The 21,076-nt window shown below is 36.5% G+C and overlaps 1 protein-coding gene across 1 annotated transcript in view; it reads right to left on the bottom strand.

The window, feature by feature from the left end:
• The window catches only part of ANGPTL5 (angiopoietin like 5), a 51,915-nt gene extending 35,688 nt beyond the window's left edge, over positions 1–16,227 (bottom strand). The window contains exons 1-3 of the mRNA XM_053705587.1: positions 16,081–16,227; positions 15,851–15,929; positions 9,120–9,223 (exon numbers count right to left, since the gene is read on the bottom strand). Of these exons, the coding sequence (XP_053561562.1) occupies positions 9,120–9,223; positions 15,851–15,929; positions 16,081–16,227 (330 nt within the window). The remainder of the gene's footprint in view (positions 1–9,119; positions 9,224–15,850; positions 15,930–16,080) is intronic.
• Positions 16,228–21,076: the final 4,849 nt, after the last annotated feature.

Below are 21,076 nucleotides of genomic sequence, written 5' to 3'. Positions count from 1 at the left end.
TTTATTCCAGGTCTTAGACCACCAACCTCTGTTGTAGACAAAGTTCTGCACTATTTCCTGATAAGCTAACATATTATGAGCTAATAGACAGTTACTTCAAAAGCAAAATTAGCATTTTGAAACCCCTCAGATGTGTATACCAAGACGAGTGATAAACTTATCAGACATGGCTTAAGTACGTGCAAAGATATGGGGCCCCTATTGTGTTTGAATCCACAAATTCTAGACAATGGAAGTTTGGCCAGGCAAAAACACGTTTACAGGTAGCAATTTGAATTCAATTTTTTTTTATATAAAGCTGGTATAATTTTGTTTCTTGTAGAACAATGTTTAAAATGCTGGGTTTCATATGAATATGGGAGATTGTGGACCTAAGAAGCAGAGACAAATAACATTCATATTAGATAAATATTTGCTGAGATTGATAAATATTGCAAATAGATATATGAATGTTTAACATTTCTAACAATTATTTCTATCATTTCAGGCACCTAGTAAGTACACAGATAATTGGTATTTTAAATAATATCCTATCGGCTAGATTACAAGTTTTTGTTGGTAATGGTGTGCGGTGCTAATGCACAGTTTTTCCTTATCGCTCACCTACAGTAATGCTGGTATTACGGGTTTTTAAAAAACAAAAAAGTGAGCGTAGAGCAGAATTTAGCTCCACATCTCACCTCAATACCAGCGCTGCTTACGGTAGCGGTAAGCTGGCAAAACGTGCTTGTGCATGATTTCCCCATAAGAATCAATGGGGCAGATTTGGCTGAAAAAAAAGTCTAACACCTGCAAAAAAGCAGCGTTCAGCTCCTAACGTCTTGGTCTCATTGTGATATTTTAATACAATTCAATTATGAATAAATAACGTAAACTTTTATGATCTTCGCATAGCATATTTTAATAATTTAAACGTGTATAGTATTGATTCATATCTGGTTTTCTACAAATATATTTCAATGTGTCTATAAATTTTAACTAATAAAAAGAATTTAGGAATTTACATTAATTTTATTGTCTTGGTATATGCATTTTTTTATTGGGGGTTTATTTTAAAGAATAATTATTAAATATATTGTGTTATAACCCGGTCATATACTGACATATTATTTGGAGGCACTTTGCTTTAGATATTATTATTATTTAGAATATTGATATGATATTTTTGTAGTAAATAGAAATTATTATTGAAAAAAAAATATTAAACATTTTTTTTTGAAAAATTTAAATATTGATTTTCATATTTCAAGATTAATATTAATATTTTTGAAAATATAAAAATATATTTTTTGCTATTGATGATGAAAGGTGGAATGAAAAAGGTGAATTATTCCAAGAATTATTAAAAATGAATCAATGCAAAAATATCCAAAAGCGAGACGAACTAATACTAAAATCTTGGCCCCTTGTAATATGTATATTCCCATCTTACAATGTTATATGTGTCATATTGTAGGGAAAGGGAACACTCACATCTGGTAGGTAGCATAGATTGTGTACACTTTGCTAATTATGTTCATTTTGTTATTTGAGTGTGTAAGCTCTGTATTGCTAGTTGACCCGCTACATCCTGTCTCACTTATAGCATTTAATTGAGATCAGTGCTCAAGTTTTGAGTTATTTCATAATAGAGGTGGGGGGTACATTTTGCATTATACAAAATTGCAGTTATACGGGTTTATAATGCACAGTTTGGGGCAATCCATCATAAGGCTTACCCTTTCAGTTACATAACTAACCAATTTTGCTCTTTATTTACATTTCATATCTTTTGGGGAGCTCTCCTGAATAGATGCTAGGATTTTTGTTAGTAAGTTTTATGTTACTCATTATCCCTTCACAGACTCGTAGGTATGCGCACCTTATAGCATGGCGTATTCCTTAATCATTCTAGTTATCTATATAAACCTAGATTGTTGATATAATTTCTATATAAGAATTTGTTAAACTTATAAAAAATATGTTCTCATTTAGAGATCCAAAAGTGGTCTCTCCACTAGAAATAGCCCCCTATCTATGGTTATGAGTTTATAACTGAGGTCCAAGAGTGGCCTCTTCTGTCATTTAGGGGGCACACAGAATATTAGGCATTATACTTGCATACTATGCTTTTGAATTTTCTTTTTAGAAATGTACTATGTTGTTGTACAGAATTGCACTATATGTGCCCTGCATTTCATTATCATTGTGTTTCGTTTTTCATATTTCATGTATGCCTTATTCAGAACCTCAATAAAAAATATTTGAAAAAAAGAAACTACTTGCATAGTTATTTCAGAAAAGAACAAAGGCTTAGACTGTTGTATAAAAAAACAGATTGTTTCAAAAAGATAGTCATCTACATGGCTGTTTATTCCAGGTCTTATACCACCAACCTCTGTTGTAGACAAAGTTCTGCACTATTTCCTGATAAGCTAACATATTATGAGCTAATAGACAGTTACTTCAAAAGCAAAATTAGCATTTTGAAACCCCTCAGATGTGTATACCAAGATGAGTGATAAACTTATCAGACATGGCTTAAGTACATGCAAAGATATGGGGCCCCTATTGTGTTTGAATCCACAAATTCTACACAATGGAAGTTTGGCCAGGCAAAAACACATGTTTACAGGTAGCTATTTGAATTCAATTTTTTTATATACAGCTGGTATAATTTTGTTTCTTGTAGAACAATGTGTAAAATGCTGGGTTTCATATGAATATGGGAGATTGTGGACCTAAGAAGCAGAGACAAATAACATTCATATTAGATAAATATTTGCAAATAGATATATGAATGTTTAACATTTCTAACAATTATTTCTTTCATTTCAGGCACCTAGTAAGTACACAGATAATTGGTATTTTAAATAATATCCTATGTGTTTTATACACTTAAAAAGAAACATACAGATATGAAATATTAATCTGTATGGGATAATAATCCAATGTAGATATAATTGTGTGAAAACCACATATATTTGCTGATCTCAAAGCATGTATGTGATGTTGAGCGGATGGCTGAAGAAGGAAATTGAATCCAGGATGAAGATATTATAATCCTTAAATTGTTTCATAGAAAATATGGTTTAAATGCATTTTGTACATTATAAGTTAAATACATTCACATGTGGTTTTAAAATGATCAGGAAAAATTATAGTGTGACCCATGTGTATTTGAACATGTAACTTATTAATATAAAGAAATTATGGCATTTTAAATGAACATTTTTAAAGAAATGTTTTTACTGTATAGAAACAATTAAAATGAAACTGTTTGTCTCTGTCTGCTGCCCCCGATGGCCAAAATCCAGTATTACAGCCAAAAGGCCTTTGGCTGTTAAAAATGAAATGTCCCAGGGCCAATCCATGCTATGCATCTGAAGGGTGAATCACAGATCAGTTTCCAAAGGGCCTCCCACATTCTCACCAATGATTAAGACAATATAAGGTGTATGCAAGAGGAGAAAAGAGGCTGACTTTTCCTAGTGGACTGACAACTGTTGCGTGGGACACAGTCAAACTATAAGAAAATTGGGCTACCTTTTCTTATCCATTGCAAAGACACTTATTTTCATATGAGGTGGAACAAATAAGTTTTTGGAAACTGAATTATTGATTTGGTCATTTTATAAATAAATAAGATAAACTTTTATGATCTTCGCATAGCATATTTTAATAATTTAAACGTGTATAGTATTGATTCATATCTGGTTTTCTACAAATATATTTCAATGTGTCTATAAATTTTAACCAATAAAAAGAATTTAGGAATTTACATTAATTTTGTTGTCTTGGTATATGCATTTTTTTTATTGGGGGTTTATTTTAAAGAATAATTATTAAATATATTGTGTTATAACCCTTCCATATACTGACAAAGTAGTGACACTGGTTTATGCGTATAGCCAGACAAGGGCTGGTTATAGGGTCAGTGTTATCTGAATCAGTATAATAACACTCAGCACTATATAATGACACAGTAGTGACACTGGCACATGGGTATAGCCTGAGGAGGGCTGGTTATAGAATCAGTGGTATCTGCATGAGTATAATAACACCCAGCACTATATATTGACACAGTAGTGACACTGGCCCATGGGTATAGCCAGAGGAGGGCTGGTTATAGGATTAGTGGTATCTGCATCAATATAATAATACCAAGCACTATACAAAGACACAGTAGTGACACTGGCTCATGGGTATAGCCAGAAGAGGCCTGGTTATAGGATCAGTATAATAACACCAAGCACTATAAAAAAATAATATTTTCAAATTTATCTTGGTGTCCTTCACTTTACTTTGGAAAATGTCTGCCACAGCCTTTGTCTGTGCCTATCCCTGGTCTTCCCTGGTGCATGGATTCTCAGTGGCAGTCCTCAACGGTGGCAGTCCTCAGCAGCAGCATTCCTAGGTGGCGTGGAGGCTCCTCTCCATCCGATGTCCGTCGTACACTGAAGATTGAATGCAAGGTACCGCTTTCAATTTGGGGTACCTTGCATTCCTATTGGCTGAAATTTTAAAAATCAGCCAATAGGATTAGAGCTACTGTTCAGCCAATAAGATTTAAGTAGCTCTCATCCTATTGGCTGATTTCAAAATTTCAGCCAATAGGAATGCAAGGTACCCTAATAAATATGGGGTGCCTTGCATTCAATCTTCAGTGTGTGACAGACGATCGCATTAAAAAAGGAGCCTCTACACCGCCGAGGACCACCGCCGTTGAGGACCACCGCTTGGATCCGTGCATCAGGGAAGCCAGCTCCACACCTCCGCTCTGCGCCGCCTTCGCTCCGGATGAAGATAGAATATGATGGAGCCGCCTGGAAGAAGGCCTTCTCTGCCAGACTTCAGGAATGGTGAGTACCTATTTGGGGTTTAGTTTTAGGATTTATTTTGGGGGGGTTTCTTTTTAAGATTAGATTTTTTGGGGCTTGAAAAAGAGTTGATTGCCCTTTTAAGGGCAGTAAAAGAGCTGAATGCCCTTTTAAGGGCAATGCCCATACAAATGCCCCTTTAGGGGCAATTGGTAGTTTAGTTTTTTTAGTGTTAGGTTTTTTATTTTGGGGGTTTGGTGGTGGGGTTTTTGTACTGTTAGGGGGGAATTAGTATTTTTTAAACATAAAAGAGCTGTTTAACTTAGGGCAATACCCTACAAAAGGCCCTTTTTAGTTTAGTTTAGATTAGGAGGTGTTTTTATTTTGGAGGAGCTTTTTTATTTTTATAGGGATAAGGTGTAATTTTTTTTTTATTTTTGATAATTTTGTTTATTTTTTTCTGTAATGTTAGACTTTGTAATTTAATGTTAGGATTTTTTATTTTAATTTAGTAGTAATTGGGGTTAATTTAGGGGTTGTTAGGTTATAGGGCTTAGTAATTAAATTAGTTATTTGCATTGTGGGGGGGGTGGCGGTATAGGGGTTAATATATTAATTAGGTTTATTGCGATATGGGGTTTTGTCAGTTTAAGGGTTACTAGGTTAATTAGGTTTCTTGTGATGTTGGGAGTTGGTGGTTTAAGATTTAATACATTTATTGCGATGTGGGGATTTTACGTTTTAGGGGTTAATAGATTAATTAGGTTTATTGCAATGGGGGGTTGGCGGTTTAGGGGTTAATATTTTAATTATGTTATTTGCGGATTAGGGGTTAATTACTTTATTGTTTTGCGATGGGGGGGTTGACGGTTTAGGTGTTTGTTAATACTTTGTGCGGGAGGTTAGTTTTTTTGTTATACTTCGTGCAGGCAGTTACGTGGTGTTTTTTTTTAAGGCTTTGGGTTTGCCTATGCTGCATACAGGTGGACTCTTTTGGCTGCGGGTGCAGCCAACATTCTTTTGGCTGTTTCATGCAGCCAACATTCCTTTGAGGATGCGTGCACAACTGGCGACGGCGAGGGATGCATTACAAACGTGATTATAGTATAGATAAGCTAAACTTTAAACAATACAAAAGGTTGCTAACTTGCAAGTGCAGACAGTAATAGAAAATCAGTTGTTAAAGGAACAGCAAACTAAGCATTGCAGTAAATGCTTAGAAACAAGAGTAAGAGGGCGCTACAAGTAGCAATAGGATCTTGCAACAATTGTTACTTAATGATTAGTAGCAAACTTATCTTAACCAGATACTTTCTCATTGGATGTAAAAAACATTTTAAGTGTTACAATCACATTAAATTGGTGTAAAAGCTTATGCAATTGAAACTTATGTGTCCGTAAAAAACTTTCCCAAAATGTCTTCTATACTTAGATAATCTAAAATCAGATTATATATTTTATGTGTGTAAGAGAATCTAAGACTTTAAGAAGTTCCCAGGGATGATATTAATAGATCATTATAGATCGTTTAACCTTAAAGTATATATTAAAACCTCATATATGGTATTACCACACTTCTATAATAAAAGTTATTTATTGTAACTTCACAAAATTCTTTAAAAAACGTATTCTATAAGTACATTAGATTTGTCTGATATCAGAGAACAATTAATAAAAGCTGAGACATAAAATTTTTCCTTATACTGCAGTAAGATCTAAAATTGACATGGTTCGCCACAACTCTGAGGGTAAGAAATAACTGTGAATAAAAAGTCCTGGAGTGCGCTCCAAAAAAGCTTGTTAATCAAATTGATATATAAAGTCTCGCATACAGAAAAAAGGGGGGCCACTTTCAAGATCACTGTAAAATTAAGTAATGTCCCGGTCTTACCGTTGCTTCTTGTTTAGATAAGACAAACTTTCTGGAGCTGTTCTTTAGCCCACTCGATTATACCTCACTTAGTAATGGAAGGAGCCATTCTCAACAAAAAAGAGGCTGGAAGTCTCCTCGAGAATCCAGTCTCTGTTTGTAAACCTGCCAAACCGGGTAGTGGTTAGTGATTTCAAACCTTGTGATGTCAGCATATGTCACACTCTTACGTTATTCCGTTATTCCAAAGCTTTGCTCAAGAATTTCATTTTCGGACCTTGTGGTTTATACTTGTGCAAGTTATTTTAGATAAATAATCACACCCTCACCGCATGTCTGCTCTCTTTGCAAGGTTAGAAATTCTGCACTTAGTACAAATGTACGCAGATCTCTTTTCACCTATGGTAAATACAGACACGGATCCTCTGGATTTACACAAATAAGTATGATTTGGCTCACAGCTTCTACGCGTTTCACCCACTAGGTTGGGCTTTATCAATATTAATCAATTTGTTAATCAATTTGATTAACAAGCTTTTGTGGAGCGCGCTCCGGGACTTTTTATTCACAGTTATTTCTTACCCTCAGAGTTGTGGCGAACCATGTCAATTTTAGATATTACTGCAGTATAAGACATTTTTTTGTTTCTGAGCTTTTATTAATTGTTCTCTGATATCAGACAAATCTAATGTACTTATAGAATACATTTTTTAAAGAATTTTGTGAAGTTACAAAAAATAACTTTTATTATAGACGTGTGGTAATACCATATATGAGGTTTTAATATATACTTTAAGGTTAAACGATCTATAACGATCTATTAATATCATCCCTGGGAACTCCTTAGAGTCTTAGATTCTCTTATACACATAAAATATAGAATCTGATTTTAGATTATCTAAGGATAGAACACATTTTGAGAAAGTTTTTTAAGGACGCATAAGTTTCAGTTGCATAAGCTTTTATACCAATTTAATGTGATTGTAACACTTTAAATGTTTTTAGATCCAATGAGAAAGTATCTGGTTAAGATAAGTTTGCTACTAATCATTAATTGACAATTGTTGCGAGATCCTATTGCTACTTATAGCGCCCTCTTACTCTTGTTTCTAATCTAGTTTCTACAAATACTTATCGTGGAAGGAGATAAGTACTTGAGAGCGGCTCATATAGGACTTTTTAGTGATTGCTCTATTGTATATTCTTTCTCAAAACAGTAAATGCTTACCTTATAGTGATTATAGCTAAATGTCAGGTAATTTTAACTTGTAATTATTATGCAATCAGAGATTTGTGTGTATTGTAATGTGCAGATTTTATTTTAGTTTATTATCAGGTTCGCCTGCAGCATCCAAAGCGAATGTAATTTTGTATGTAATATTGGGTTTGCGAATATCATAACTGCACCCAAAACGTTTTCTCTATATACTTGCAGCTACAGACTTTGCGGACGTCACAAAATCATAGTTACTTACCTCTAGGGATCTTTTTTACTTGAAAGCTGAGCTGCAATGGGCTTTACAGTTATAAAGTATATACCCTGTGTTAAAGGGACAGTCAACAACAGAATCTTTGTTGTTTAAAAAGAAAGAAAATCCCTTTATTAACCATTCCCCATGCATGAGCTCAATGTTATCTATATGAAACACATGAACTAATGCCCTCTAGTGGTCAAAATGCATTCAGATTAGAGGCAGTCTTCAAGGTCTAAGAAATTAGCATATGAACCTCCTAGGTTTAGCTTTTAACGAAGAACACCAAGAGAATAAAGCAAAATTGCTGATAAACGTAAATTGGAAAGTTGTTTAAAATTTAATTACCTATTTAAATCATGAAAGTGTTTTTTGGACTTGACTGTCCCTTTAATAGTACTGCTTGATATGTGGTACGGATAGGTTAATTGAATTTGACATTTGTCTGTATTTGCCTAGGGTTGATGTTTGCGGTGCTCTTCAAGTTTTTAAATGATTTTAAGTTGAAGCACTTTGTGGCTATATTTTAATGAGAATATATAAAAGGTTCATTTTTATTTCTGCCCCACACCTTGGGTACTTTAATTAAATGAAGGGTTAGTAGTGTGTGCGCTGTACAGTGTTTATTTTTCTTTTTTTTCTTGGAGATTATAATCCTCCATTACATATTATGCAATGGAGGATTTTAATCTCATGGTTTTATCCACCATAACTTGAATGAGTACTGCTTTTTCTCTGAAGTTTAAAAATGTAAATTATGCAAACAATGGTTCAATAATAAATTGTATACAATCATTTTCTTTTTACCCTTTTATGGTATAGCACCTTCTAAATTATATGTATATATTTTTTAAGAATAAACAGAATATGGGTAAACCAGAGTCTTTTCTTTCATTACTTATTCTCCTCATTATTCATAGAGAAAAAGCAAAAAGTTAAAATAATCCTAATTTTTTTTTCTCAACTTAATAACTGTACCTGGTTAGAGAGGAAGTCAATAGATTTCTGTTGTTCTTCTAACATACTCTTCAACAGGTTCTTGGTGTTTCTAGCATAAGCAATTAGTGAGTACTGCAAGTTTCCTACAAAAAAAACCCAGAATCCCATCAATGTATCTAGATGGCTATTACTTTAATTTTAAATTGAATAAATTAATAAACAGAATGTCTAGATAAAATGTTAAAATTTATCACAGAATGTCATAAGCATATGTTGTAAAAATGTCATCTTTATAACTCAATAAATTAAAAAAAAAATACAAATAAATATTTAATTTACAAATGAAGAAAACATATTTAATATTTATTCTAAAAACGAATTATACCAGGAACCAGACATCTTCCAATTAACGGCTAGATTACGAGTTGTGCGTTAAGGTAAAAAAGCAGCATTAAGAGGTCCTAACGCTGCTTTTTTACACCCACTGGTATCACAAGTCTTGCAGGTATCGGTGTACCGCAAACTTCTTTGGCCTTACTGCAAAACAACTTATGTAAACTTCGTAAAGTCTTTTTTCTATGGGACTTCCATAGCGCCGGTATTACGAGTCTGTCCTGGGAGGCCAAAAAGTGAGCGGTACAGTCTACCCTGTCAAGAGTCCTAACGCATTTAAAAGTCAGTAGTTAAGAGTTTTATGGTACAACGCTGTAACATAAAACTCATAACTAAAGTGCTAAAAAGTACACTAACACCCATAAACCTATTAACCCCTAAACCGAGGCCTTCCCACATTGCAAACACTAAAATAAAAATTTTAACCACTAATCTGCCGCTCTGGACACCGCCGCCACCTACATTATATTTATGAACCCCTAATCTGCTGCCCCCAACATCGCCAACACCTACCTTATATTTATTAACCCCTAATCTGCCACCCCCAATGTTGCTGCAACCTACCTACACTTATTAACCCCTAATCTGCTGCCCCAACATCGCCGCCACTATAATAAACATATTGACCCCTAAAACACCACACTCACGCCTCGCAAACATTAGTTAAATATTATTAACCCCTAATCTGCCATCCCTAACATCGCCGCCACCTACCTACATTAATTAACCACTAGTCTGCCGTCCCCAACGCCCCCGCCACTATACTAAATGTATTAACCCCTAAACCTAAGTCTAACCCTAACACCCCCTAACTTAAATATAATTTAAATAAATCTAACTAAAAATTCCTATCATTACCAAAAAAATTCCTATTTAAAACTAAATACCTGTAAAATAAACCCTAAGCTAGCTACAATATAACTAATAGTTACATTGTAGCTAGCTTAGAGTTTATTTTTATTTTACAGGTAAGTTTGTATTTATTTTAACTAGGTAGAATAGTTACTAAATAGTTATTAACTATTTAATAACTACCTAGCTAAAATAAATACAAAAGTACCTGTAAAATAAAACCTAACCTAAGTTACAATAACACCTAACACTACACTATAATTAAATAAATTAACTAAATTAAATACAATTACCTAAATTACATTAAATTAGCTAAAGTACAAAAAAACAAACACTAAATTACAGAAAATAATAAACAAATTACAAGATATTTAAACTAATTACACCTAATCTAATAGCCCTATCAAAATAAAAAAGCCTCCCCAAAAGAAAAAAAACCTAGCCTAAACTAAACTACCAATAGCCCTTAAAAGAGCCTTTTGCGGGGCATTGCCCCAAAGTAATCAGCTCTTTTACCTGTAAAAAAAAATACAAACAACCCCCCCAACAGTAAAACCCACCACCCACACAACCAACCCCCCAAATAAAATACTATCTAAAAAAAACTAAGCTCCCCATTGCCCTGAAAAGGGCATTTGGATGGGCATTGCCCTTAAAAGGGCAGTTAGCTCTTTTGTGGCCCAAAGTCCCTAACCTAAAAATAAAACCCACCCAATACACCCTTAAAAAACCTAACACTAACCCCCTGAAGATCGACTTACTGTTCTGAAGATCCGACATCCATCCTCAAGGAAGCGGCAGAAGTCTTCATCCAACCGGGCCGAAGTCCTCAACGAAGCCGAAAGAAGTCTTCATCCAAGCCAGGCGAAGTGGTCCTCCAGACGGGCAGAAGTCTTCATCTAGACGGCATCTTCTATCTTCATCCATCCGACGCGGAGCAGCTCCATCTTCAAGACATCCGACGCGGAGCATCCTCTTCATCCGACGACTAAAGACGAATGAAAGTACCTTTAAGTGACATCATCCAAGATGGCGTCCCTTAGATTCCGATTGGCTGATAGAATTCTATCTATCAGCCAATCGGAATTAAGGTAGAAAAAATCCTATTGGCTGATGCAATCAGCCAATAGGATTGAAGTTCAATCCTATTGACTGATCCAATCAGCCAATAGGATTGAGCTCGCATTCTATTGGCTGATTGGATCAGCCAATAGGATTGAACTTCAATCCTATTGGCTGATTGCATCAGCCAATAGGATTTTTTTCTACCTTAATTCCGATTGACTGATAGAATTCTATCAGCCAATCGGAATCTAAGGGACGCCATCTTGGATGATGTCATTTAAAGGAACCTTCATCCAGTAAGAAGACTCTGAGTCGGATGTCTTGAAGATGGACCCACTCCGCGTCGGATGGATGAAGATAGAAGATGCCGTCTGGATGAAGACTTCTGCCTGTCTGGAGGACCACTTCGCCCGGCTTGGATGAAGACTTCTCCCGGCTTCGTTGAGGACTTCGACCCGGTTGGATGAAGACTTCTGCCGCTTCCTTGAGGATGGATGTCGGATCTTCAGAACAGTAAGTCGATCTTCAGGGGGTTAGTGTTAGTTTTTTTTAAGGGTGTATTGGGTGGGTTTTATTTTTAGGTTAGGGACTTTGGGCCGCAAAAGAGCTAACTGCCCTTTTAAGGGCAATGCCCATCCAAATGCCCTTTTCAGGGTAATGGGGAGCTTAGGTTTTTTTTAGTTAGGCTCTTATTTGGGGGGTTGGTTGTGTGGGTGGTGGGTTTTACTGTTGGGGGGGTTGTTTGTATTTTTTTTACAGGTAAAAGAGCTGATTACTTTGGGGGAATGCCCCACAAAAGGCCCTTTTAAGGGCTATTGGTAGTTTAATTTAGGCTAGGGTTTTTTTTATTTTGGGGGTGGGCTTTTTTTATTTTGATAGGGCTATTAGATTAGGTGTAATTAGTTTAAATATCTTGTAATTTGTTTATTATTTTCTGTAATTTAGTGTTTGTTTTTTGTACTTTAGCTAATTTAATTTAATTTAGGTAATTTATTTAATTATAGTTTAGTGTTAGGTGTTATTGTAACTTAGGTTAGATTTTATTTTACAGGTACTTTTGTATTTATTTTAGCTAGGTAGTTATTTAATAGTTAACAACTATTTAATAACTATTCTACCTTGTTAAAATAAATACAAGCTTGCCTGTAAATAAAAATAAACCCTAAGCTAGATACAATGTAACTATTAGTTATATTGTAGCTATCTTAGGGTTTATTTTATAGGTAAGTATTTAGTTTTAAATAGGAATTATTTAGCTAATTATAGTAATTTTCTTTAGATTTATTTAAATTATATTTAAGTTAGGGGGTGTTAGGGTTAGACTTAGGTTTAGGGGTTAATACATTTAGTATAGTGGCGGCGACGTTGGGGGCGGCAGATTAGGGGTTAATAAATGTAGGTAGGTGGCAGCGATGTTAGGAACAGCAGATTAGGAGTTAATATTTAACTAATGTTTGCGAGGCGGTTTAGGGGTTAATATGTTTATTATAGTGGCGGCGACGTTGGGGCGGCAGATTAGGGGTTAATAAGTGTAGGTAGGTGGCAGCGAAATTGGGGGCAGCAGATTAGGGGTTGATAAATATAATGTAGGTTGCAGCGATGTTAGGGGCGGCAGATTAGGGGCTAATATTATTTAACTAGTGTTTGTGAGGCGGGAGTGCGGCGATGTTGGGGGCAGCAGATTAGGGGTTAATACATATAATGTAGGTGGCGGCGGTGTCTGGAGCAGCAGATTAGGGGTTAATAAGTATAATTAGGTGGCGGCGATGTCAAGGGCGGCAGATTAGGGGTTAATAAGTGTAAGATTAGGGGTGTTTAAACTCGGGGGGTTCATGTTAGGGTGTTAGGTGTAAACATAAATTTTATTTCCCCCATAGAAATGAATGGGGCTGCGTTACTGAGTTTTACGCTGCTTTTTTTGCAGGTGTTAGACTTTTTCTCAGCCGGCTCTCCCCGTTGATTCCTATGGGGAAATCGTGCACGAGCACGAACGACCAGCTCACCGCTGACTTAAGCAGCGCTGGTATTGAAGTGAAGTGTGGAGCAAAATTTTGTGCAACACTCACTTCTTGTCTTTTTACGACGGGTTTGTAAAAACCTGTAATACCAGCGCTGTAGGAAAGTGAGCGGTGAGAAAAAACTGCTCGTTAGCACCGCATAGCTCCTAACGCAAAACTCGTAAACTAGCCGTAAGTTTTTTGAGACCCAGATCCATTTTCACACTTCACAACAATACAGTAAAATTTATCACAAAAAAACCCCAAAGAATTAACAAAATTTTGGGGAAATAAATTCTAGCTATGCCATTACAGCCAATTAATCTTTTTAAATAGTATAAGTGGAAAGTTTTCCTGTGATCATTAGTTTCCTTCAGTACATCTTATGATCACTGCTTCTTAAAGGGACATGAAACCAAAAAATCTCTTTCATGATTTAGATAGATCATACAATTTAAAATAACTTTCCAATGTTTTTTTCTGTAGCTCCATCTAATACACCGCTGCTCCTGAGCCTACATAGGTATGTATTTCAACAAAGGATACCAAAAGAGCAAAGCAAATTACATAATATAAGTAAATTTGAAAGTTGTTTAAAATCGTATGCTATATATGAATTTTAGGTTTGATATCCTCATATTTTTAGTTTCATGTCCTAAATAATGCTGACCAGCCTTAATGAGGTGGAACTGTGTAAAGATGCTTTGCCTGTGGAAGTAAAATAAAAACATATGCAAAAACAGATACACAAAGTGAGTCTAATCAGAAATTGACTCACCAAGGAAGAATAAAAGCCTCCTTATGTACAATTCTACGCGTTTCAGCCAGTAAAAGGGCCTTTCTCAAGACATTTTTTGCGCATCTCTAGTTTTAGAGTGGCGCACTCCTTTTGTATTCGTTACACTTTTGATTGTATTATGCATCTGTGACACTCGTATCGCTTGTCACCTGTTTACAGCATATTGTATATTGCCACTGCTCACTTCACATCATCAGTAGGTGTTCACGCTGTATATCATTGTGTCACAGCATATTGTATATTGCTATTGTTCACTTCATTTCATTAGTAGGTGTTTATACAGCACATTGTTGTACTATCATTTGATCAGCTTATATGATTTGCTGTAGCTTATATGATCTACCGTAGCCTGGTATGATTGTAAACATTTTCTATTCCCAATCTTATATAATTTCCATGTATTGTTGTTATTAAATATCTTGTTTTTAACATTTAATTCAGCATCTATTAGTCTGATTTGTTTTTTAACATTTGTTTTGTAACATTGTTTACATTTTCATTGACCTATATTAGAATAGCCTTGATTGTCACCTTCAGCCTTTTTGGCGCTCCTACATTTGTCTCCTATTCTGGTTCAAATGACATATTCAGAGCTTTAGCCAGAGAGTCCAGATCGTTAAAGGTCTTGTAAACAAATTGAGATCCATTATGGGTGATGATGAGGCTTAAAGGGAAACCCCAACGATACCGAATATTATTCTCTTGCAACGTTTTAGTGATTAATTATATAATTTCCATGTATTGTTGTTATTAAATATTTTGTTTTTAACATTTAATTCAGCATCTATTAGTCTGATATGTTTTTTAACATTTGTTTTGTAAAATTGTTTACATTTTCATTGACCTATATTAGAATATTTAGCCTTGATTGTCACTTTCAGCCTTTTTGGCGCTCCTACATTTGTCTCCTATTCTGGTTCAAATTACATATTCAGAGTTTTAGCCAGAGAGTCCAGATCGTTAACGGTCTTGTAAACAAATTGAGATCCATTATGGGTGATGATGAGGCTGAAAGGGAAACCCCAACGATACCGAATATTATTCTCTTGCAACGTTTTAGTGATGAATCGCACTTCTTTTCTTCTTTAAATCATTTGTGGGCTGAGGTCCTGATATATTTGCAGATTATGACTTTGGAATGAGATGGTTTGCCTATTTCTGGCGGCCTACCAGATTTCTTCTTTTATAGTGTATTTCAGGAACCTGAACATGACATCTCTGGGTGGGGCCGGGGGTTTAGTAGGGGGTCATAAGGCCCTCTGAACTCTTTCTATATCTTCATTTTGAAGAGGCAGGGACCGGGGTGCTAAAGAGTGGAATAGCTCTTTTACATAGGGCTTGAGTTGTTCTTGTGTGATATCTTCCAGGATTACCCTAATCCTTAGATTATTCCTCCTCCCTCTGTTGTCAAGGTCTTCAATTTTTTTGTGTAGATTTGGTATCATTGAATGCTATATGGACAATTGCTTAGTGTTGGAACTAACTAAACTGTTTAGGTTGTCTTGGCCATCTTCCAGATAGTCGATTCTAGATCTAAGTTCATTCAAGTCCTTTTTTCAAATCTCTTAATTCTTCCTTTATAAAAGTCTTCAATGATTCCAAATCTGTTTTGGATGGCAATCCTGCTATTTGTGTTTGAATATCTAGTAATGGATCCTGCTAACTTGCAGGTATATCTGGGGAGATGTCTGATAAAAAGGTCTCTTGAGACTGTAATTTGTCTAGAGCAGCTTGTTCTGATGCCTGGAAAAAGGTGGACACAGAGGGTTTCAAGAGATGCGAGTTTATTAAGTTTGTCTTGCTTTGCTCCCTTCTTAACTGCCATTGTATTAGTGAATCTGGATAGGCATAGTGTAGCTGTTCCCAGCCCACACTTAGGCATCCGGATTCTCACGCTGAAGAAGCGGATGGTCTTGTCTGGCCCAGATCGGTGTGAGCACTCTGTATGAGCGTGATCTTCTCGGTGCGAGTGAACGAGGCCTTTGGCTAAGATGGTGCCTGCATCTTCTTTGTTTCTCTCGTTAGCGGTAGGTTTTTCCATGGGTCTTGGGGCTCCTCATTTTTGTGGGTATCGGTTACGGGTCAATAGTAGTCCCTCCAAGTGCAGATTTGGCCAGTTTGATAGCCGTTATTATGGTTTTGTGCCCTGACAACTACGGAGCTCGTCTACCTTGCTGCCATACTCCAGCACGGCGTAGCTCCACCCCAGAACTGTTAATTTTTTATCAAAGCATCAAACCTCTTGAAAGCTGTTTTTATTATGGTAAATAAAGCAAAACTGTAATCTATAACATATATATTATTTATATTTATTATCTTATCTTCTAATTTATATGATATGAAATCTTGCCTACTAAAATATGGTATTAGTTTGCTTTTTTAGCTTTTAACAAAATATTCCTGATGTATTTAATAACAATATTGATAATGGTTGGGTTAAACATTACAGCTTGTTACACAAAACTATAAGTTCACCAACACATTTAAAAAGCAGGCAGTTAAATCTGTTTTAAATAGCACTAAAATGTGTATCAAATTGTGATGAGGGTCTCTTGAAACTTGCTTTGATCAACCTTGCCAATAAAAATTACACAAAATTCTGATCTTCTTACTGAAGCTCGTGGAGAAGACAAGTATGTTATGTCAGCAAAACAACTTGTTATGTTGGCAAAACAAATATTATATCGGCAAAACAACAGTTTAACTTAAAGAGATATGAAACCAAATTTTTTTTCTTTCATGATTCAGAAAGAGCAATACATTTTAAGCAAATTTCTAATTTACTCCTATTATCAATTTTTCTTCATGGTCTGTGGTATCTTTATTTGAAAAGCAGGAATGTAAGCTTAGAAGCCAGCCCATTTTTGGTTCAGCACCTGGGTAGCACTAATTAGTGGCTAAATGTAAGCTTACATTGCTTATTTTTCAAATAAAGATACCAAAAGAACAAAGAAAAATTGAAAATAGAAGTAAATTATAACGTTGCTTAAAATTGCATGTTCTATCTGATTAACAAAAGAAAAGATTTGGGCTTGATATCCCTTTAAGCTGATTTAAAAAACAATTATTAACATCTATGGAGTGTGATAGATGGCATTTCCTGGAAGATAATTTTTGTGTTCCTGTGTATTTGCACTTTACCATTCATCACAGATTATATACAAGCCCCATGATGGATAATAAAAACAACCGTTTCCTTGTGAATTACATCTGAACATGATATTGAAACATCACGATAACCCAGGTATTCCGAGACAGAAAAGCGACTATGTTTACCTGAATATTTATTGAAAGGAATGAGAGACTATTTGCCTTTATCTTAGAGATTTTTCTAAACTCTACAGCAATAAGCATCTGTTGCCTAGTCCTGCCTATGGAATACTTGCTTCTCCACCAATCATCAGCTGAGGGACATCCTCACATAATGAATGCAATCTGGGAAATCCTTGAAAAAACAAGTGGTTCTACTAAACAAAACACAAAAGAAAGAGAGAGAGAGAGAGAGAGAGAGAGAGAGAGAGAGAGCTACAAAAGCCTATTTTTAAACAAACAAGGTGAATCCATTTTAGACCTAGTTCCATCAGACTGGTGACAACCTTGAAAAGTTTTTGAAAGGATTAAAAGGAATATGGTATGGTGTTTAAGTTTCTTTTTCACACGGGTACTTCAGAAACTACGTGAGAATGGCCTGTTTTGCAAGCTTGAGAAATGTGAGTTCCATCAAACTCAAGTCACTTCAGTGAAAGTTTTTTGGGGTTTTGCCAATTACTATAGAAAGTTTTCTTCCTTGGTCAAACCTATCACAGACATGACCCGTCACCTACTGCAATTAAGGTCTTTAAGAGTCTTAAAACTGCCTTTGCTGCTGTCCCGGTTCTGGCTCATCCTAACCCGGCTCTGCCTTTCATTCTAGAGGTTGATGCGTCTAAAACAGGAGTAGGCGCCTAGCTTACCAGTGCTCATCCTCACTAACCACACGAATTTGACTTAGCTATCCGTAGCTAAACGTTTGTTGCCCCGACAGGCCAGATTGGTGCTATTTTTGTCTCAGTTCAATCTTGTGGTCTCCTACCTGACTGCTAGTAAGAATGTTAGGGAAGATGCCCTCTCTCAACAATTTTTGCCTCTGTCCAAGGAGGAGTCTGTACCCACTCCTGTTATACCTCCCAACCTTATTTTGGCTACCATACGTACCAATTAGTGTTCACCCATGGGAAAGGAGATCCTGACTGCACAAACCAATGCCCCTCCAGAGAAACCTAGTGGCAAGTGCTTTGTACCTAAGAATCTTCACACCAAACTATTGCAGACTTACAACTATCTTAAAGCTGTAGGTCACCCGGGCAAGAACCAAATGATTTGGTCTGTCACTCGACAATTCTGGTGGCCAGGTCTTCTTTTTGATTTTGCTGTGTATGTTGCCTCCTGCTCAGTCTGTGAGCAGAATAAGACTCCTCGACGACTTCCTGTGGGTCTTCTCCAACCTATTGCTAATTGTGAGCATCCTTGGACACATTTATCCATGGACATTGTCAACCTTCCTGTTTCCAGTGCCAATAGTGTTATCCTGATGGTTGTAGACCTTTTTTCCAATATGTCACATTGCATTCCCTCTAAGAAGCTGGCTACCGCTCAGGAACTTGCTTAATGTTTTGCTTGGGAGGTCTTACATTTACATGGGTTTCCCAAGAAGATAATCTCAGACTGGTGTAGTCAGTTTGTCTACAGATTTTGATGCTCCTTTTTGTGCCCAAATGGGGATCCAGCTTTCATTCTACTTGGCCTATCACCCTCATTCTAATGGGTCTGCGGAACAGTCTAACCAAGCTCTGGAACAGTTCCTCCATTGCTATGTTTCAGATCACCACAATAACTGGTCTGACCTGTTACCTTGGGCGGAGTTCACTCATAATAGTGCTATCAATGCTTCCTCCCAGTTGTCCCAGTTCATAACGAACTATGGGTTTCGACCATCCTTGTTGCCCGATTTGTTCATGTCTCAGGGTATTCCATCTTGTGAGAAGCATCTCCAGGCAACTCTGTTACATTTGAGTGGACATTCAGGATTGCCTTCATCGGTCAATGCAGCACCAAACGTTCCAGACTGCCAGTAGTTACCTACACCTACCTACCAGGATGGGGAGAGGGTTTGGCTGTCCTCCCACAACTTGAACCTTTGTGTGCCTTCCAATAAACTGGCTCCCCATTATGTGAAGGCATTTTTCAATACTTTGACTGGTCAATCTAGTTGCCTACGCTCTTGACCTTCCTTCTGCAATGCACATTTCCAATGTTTTTTACATCTCCCTTTTGAAACCATTAGTTTGCAATTGGTTTACCATTGTGTTACCTCGTCCCCATCCTATTTCTGTTGACAACCATGAAGAATATGAGGTCAGCAGCATTATTGACTCTCGTATGAGTTGCGTACAGTATTTGGTTCACTGGAGGGGTTATGGGTTCCCTCCTCTGATGTTCATGCTCCCGCCCCCCTCCATGCCTTCCATGCCCGTTTCTCCAATAAGCCGTTTGTCCTCCCATGGGGGAAGGGTCGTTGAGGGGAGGGTACTGTCAGGGTTTTTTACCCTGATTTCAATTGTTATTTACTGCTTTTATCTTGGCTGCCATTTTGACTCACCTGTTCTCCTTGCCTGTAGCAGAGTGTGTAATGCTGCTCACTCCTTCCAGGCTCCCTTTTATGGCCAAACTGGAGAACATCATCATAGAGAGACAAGTTGCAGTACCAGGATGATGATGTCATTACTCCCTATTTAACTGCCTCAGTTCTGTTTTCCATTGCCCTTGCATTGTCTCTGATCCTTCTGTGAGTTCCTGTATCTGTGTATACCTGGCTTGTTTGACATCCCTTCTGTTTCCTGATCCCTGGCTAGTTCCTGACATCTCTGATCTTCGTATTCCTGACCCCGGCTCATCTGACTACTTGCTTTGGTTCCTAACCCGTCTTGTATGACTATCCACTCTGAATTCTAGTGCTTGAGTCTTAATAAATTCTCAAGCACTAGAATTCCCTAATGATAAATATCTCTTGTTCACCATGGATGTAAGAAGTCTTTATACTTTTATAAAACATGAAACTGGCATAGCCATAGTTAAGAAAAATCTATTGGTGAACAAGAGCTATTCATATGAACAAACAAACATTGAGGATTTATTAAGACTCATTCTTTATTGGAACTATTTCCTCTTCCAGGCCCAATGGTTTGTTCAGACCAAGGGGACGGCAATGGGTTCCAACGTTGCCCCAGCATACGCCAACCTCTTTATGAACGAGGTTGAGGAAAGCATTGTCTACGAAAACAATCTATTCAAACAATATGGTGCCATTTGGTGGAGTTACATAGACAATGTGTTTGGCATATGGTGGGGCAACGTGGAATCCCTCTTACAATTTGTGGGGGATCTGAACTCTAAGGTGAGAGACTTGGAGTTCACTTTTAGTTACAGTGAGGAAACAGTACCATTTTTGGACACAAAAATATACAAGTCTGGTCATCACCCTAGAGTTTGATCTATATGTTAAAGAAACTGATAAAGACATTTTGCTTAAGTACAATAGCTTCCACCCTAGACCACTAGTTGATTCCTTACCCAAAAGTCAGCTTCTCAGGGTCAATAGAATTGTAAGTGACAAAGACAGACAGAAGACTAGGCTTAAAGAAATGGCTAAGAATAGAGGTTACCCATCCAAGCTTCTGGATACAACCATAGGGACATTATATAATACCATTGAAATAACACATAGGAACAAAGATAACAGAATGGTATTTGTTAGTCAATATAATCCACTTAGTGATAAAATTGCTAGTCTCATCAGGCAAAATTGGCATATACTTAAGGAATGTAATAAGGGAATAGTCCAATTTGAAGAA

The sequence above is a fragment of the Bombina bombina genome, chromosome 3 (genome assembly GCF_027579735.1).
Source record: "Bombina bombina isolate aBomBom1 chromosome 3, aBomBom1.pri, whole genome shotgun sequence".
NCBI classification, from domain to species: Eukaryota; Metazoa; Chordata; class Amphibia; order Anura; family Bombinatoridae; genus Bombina; species Bombina bombina.
Note: the sequence above shows the minus strand (reverse complement) of the source record. Positions and strands in the feature narration are given on the sequence as shown.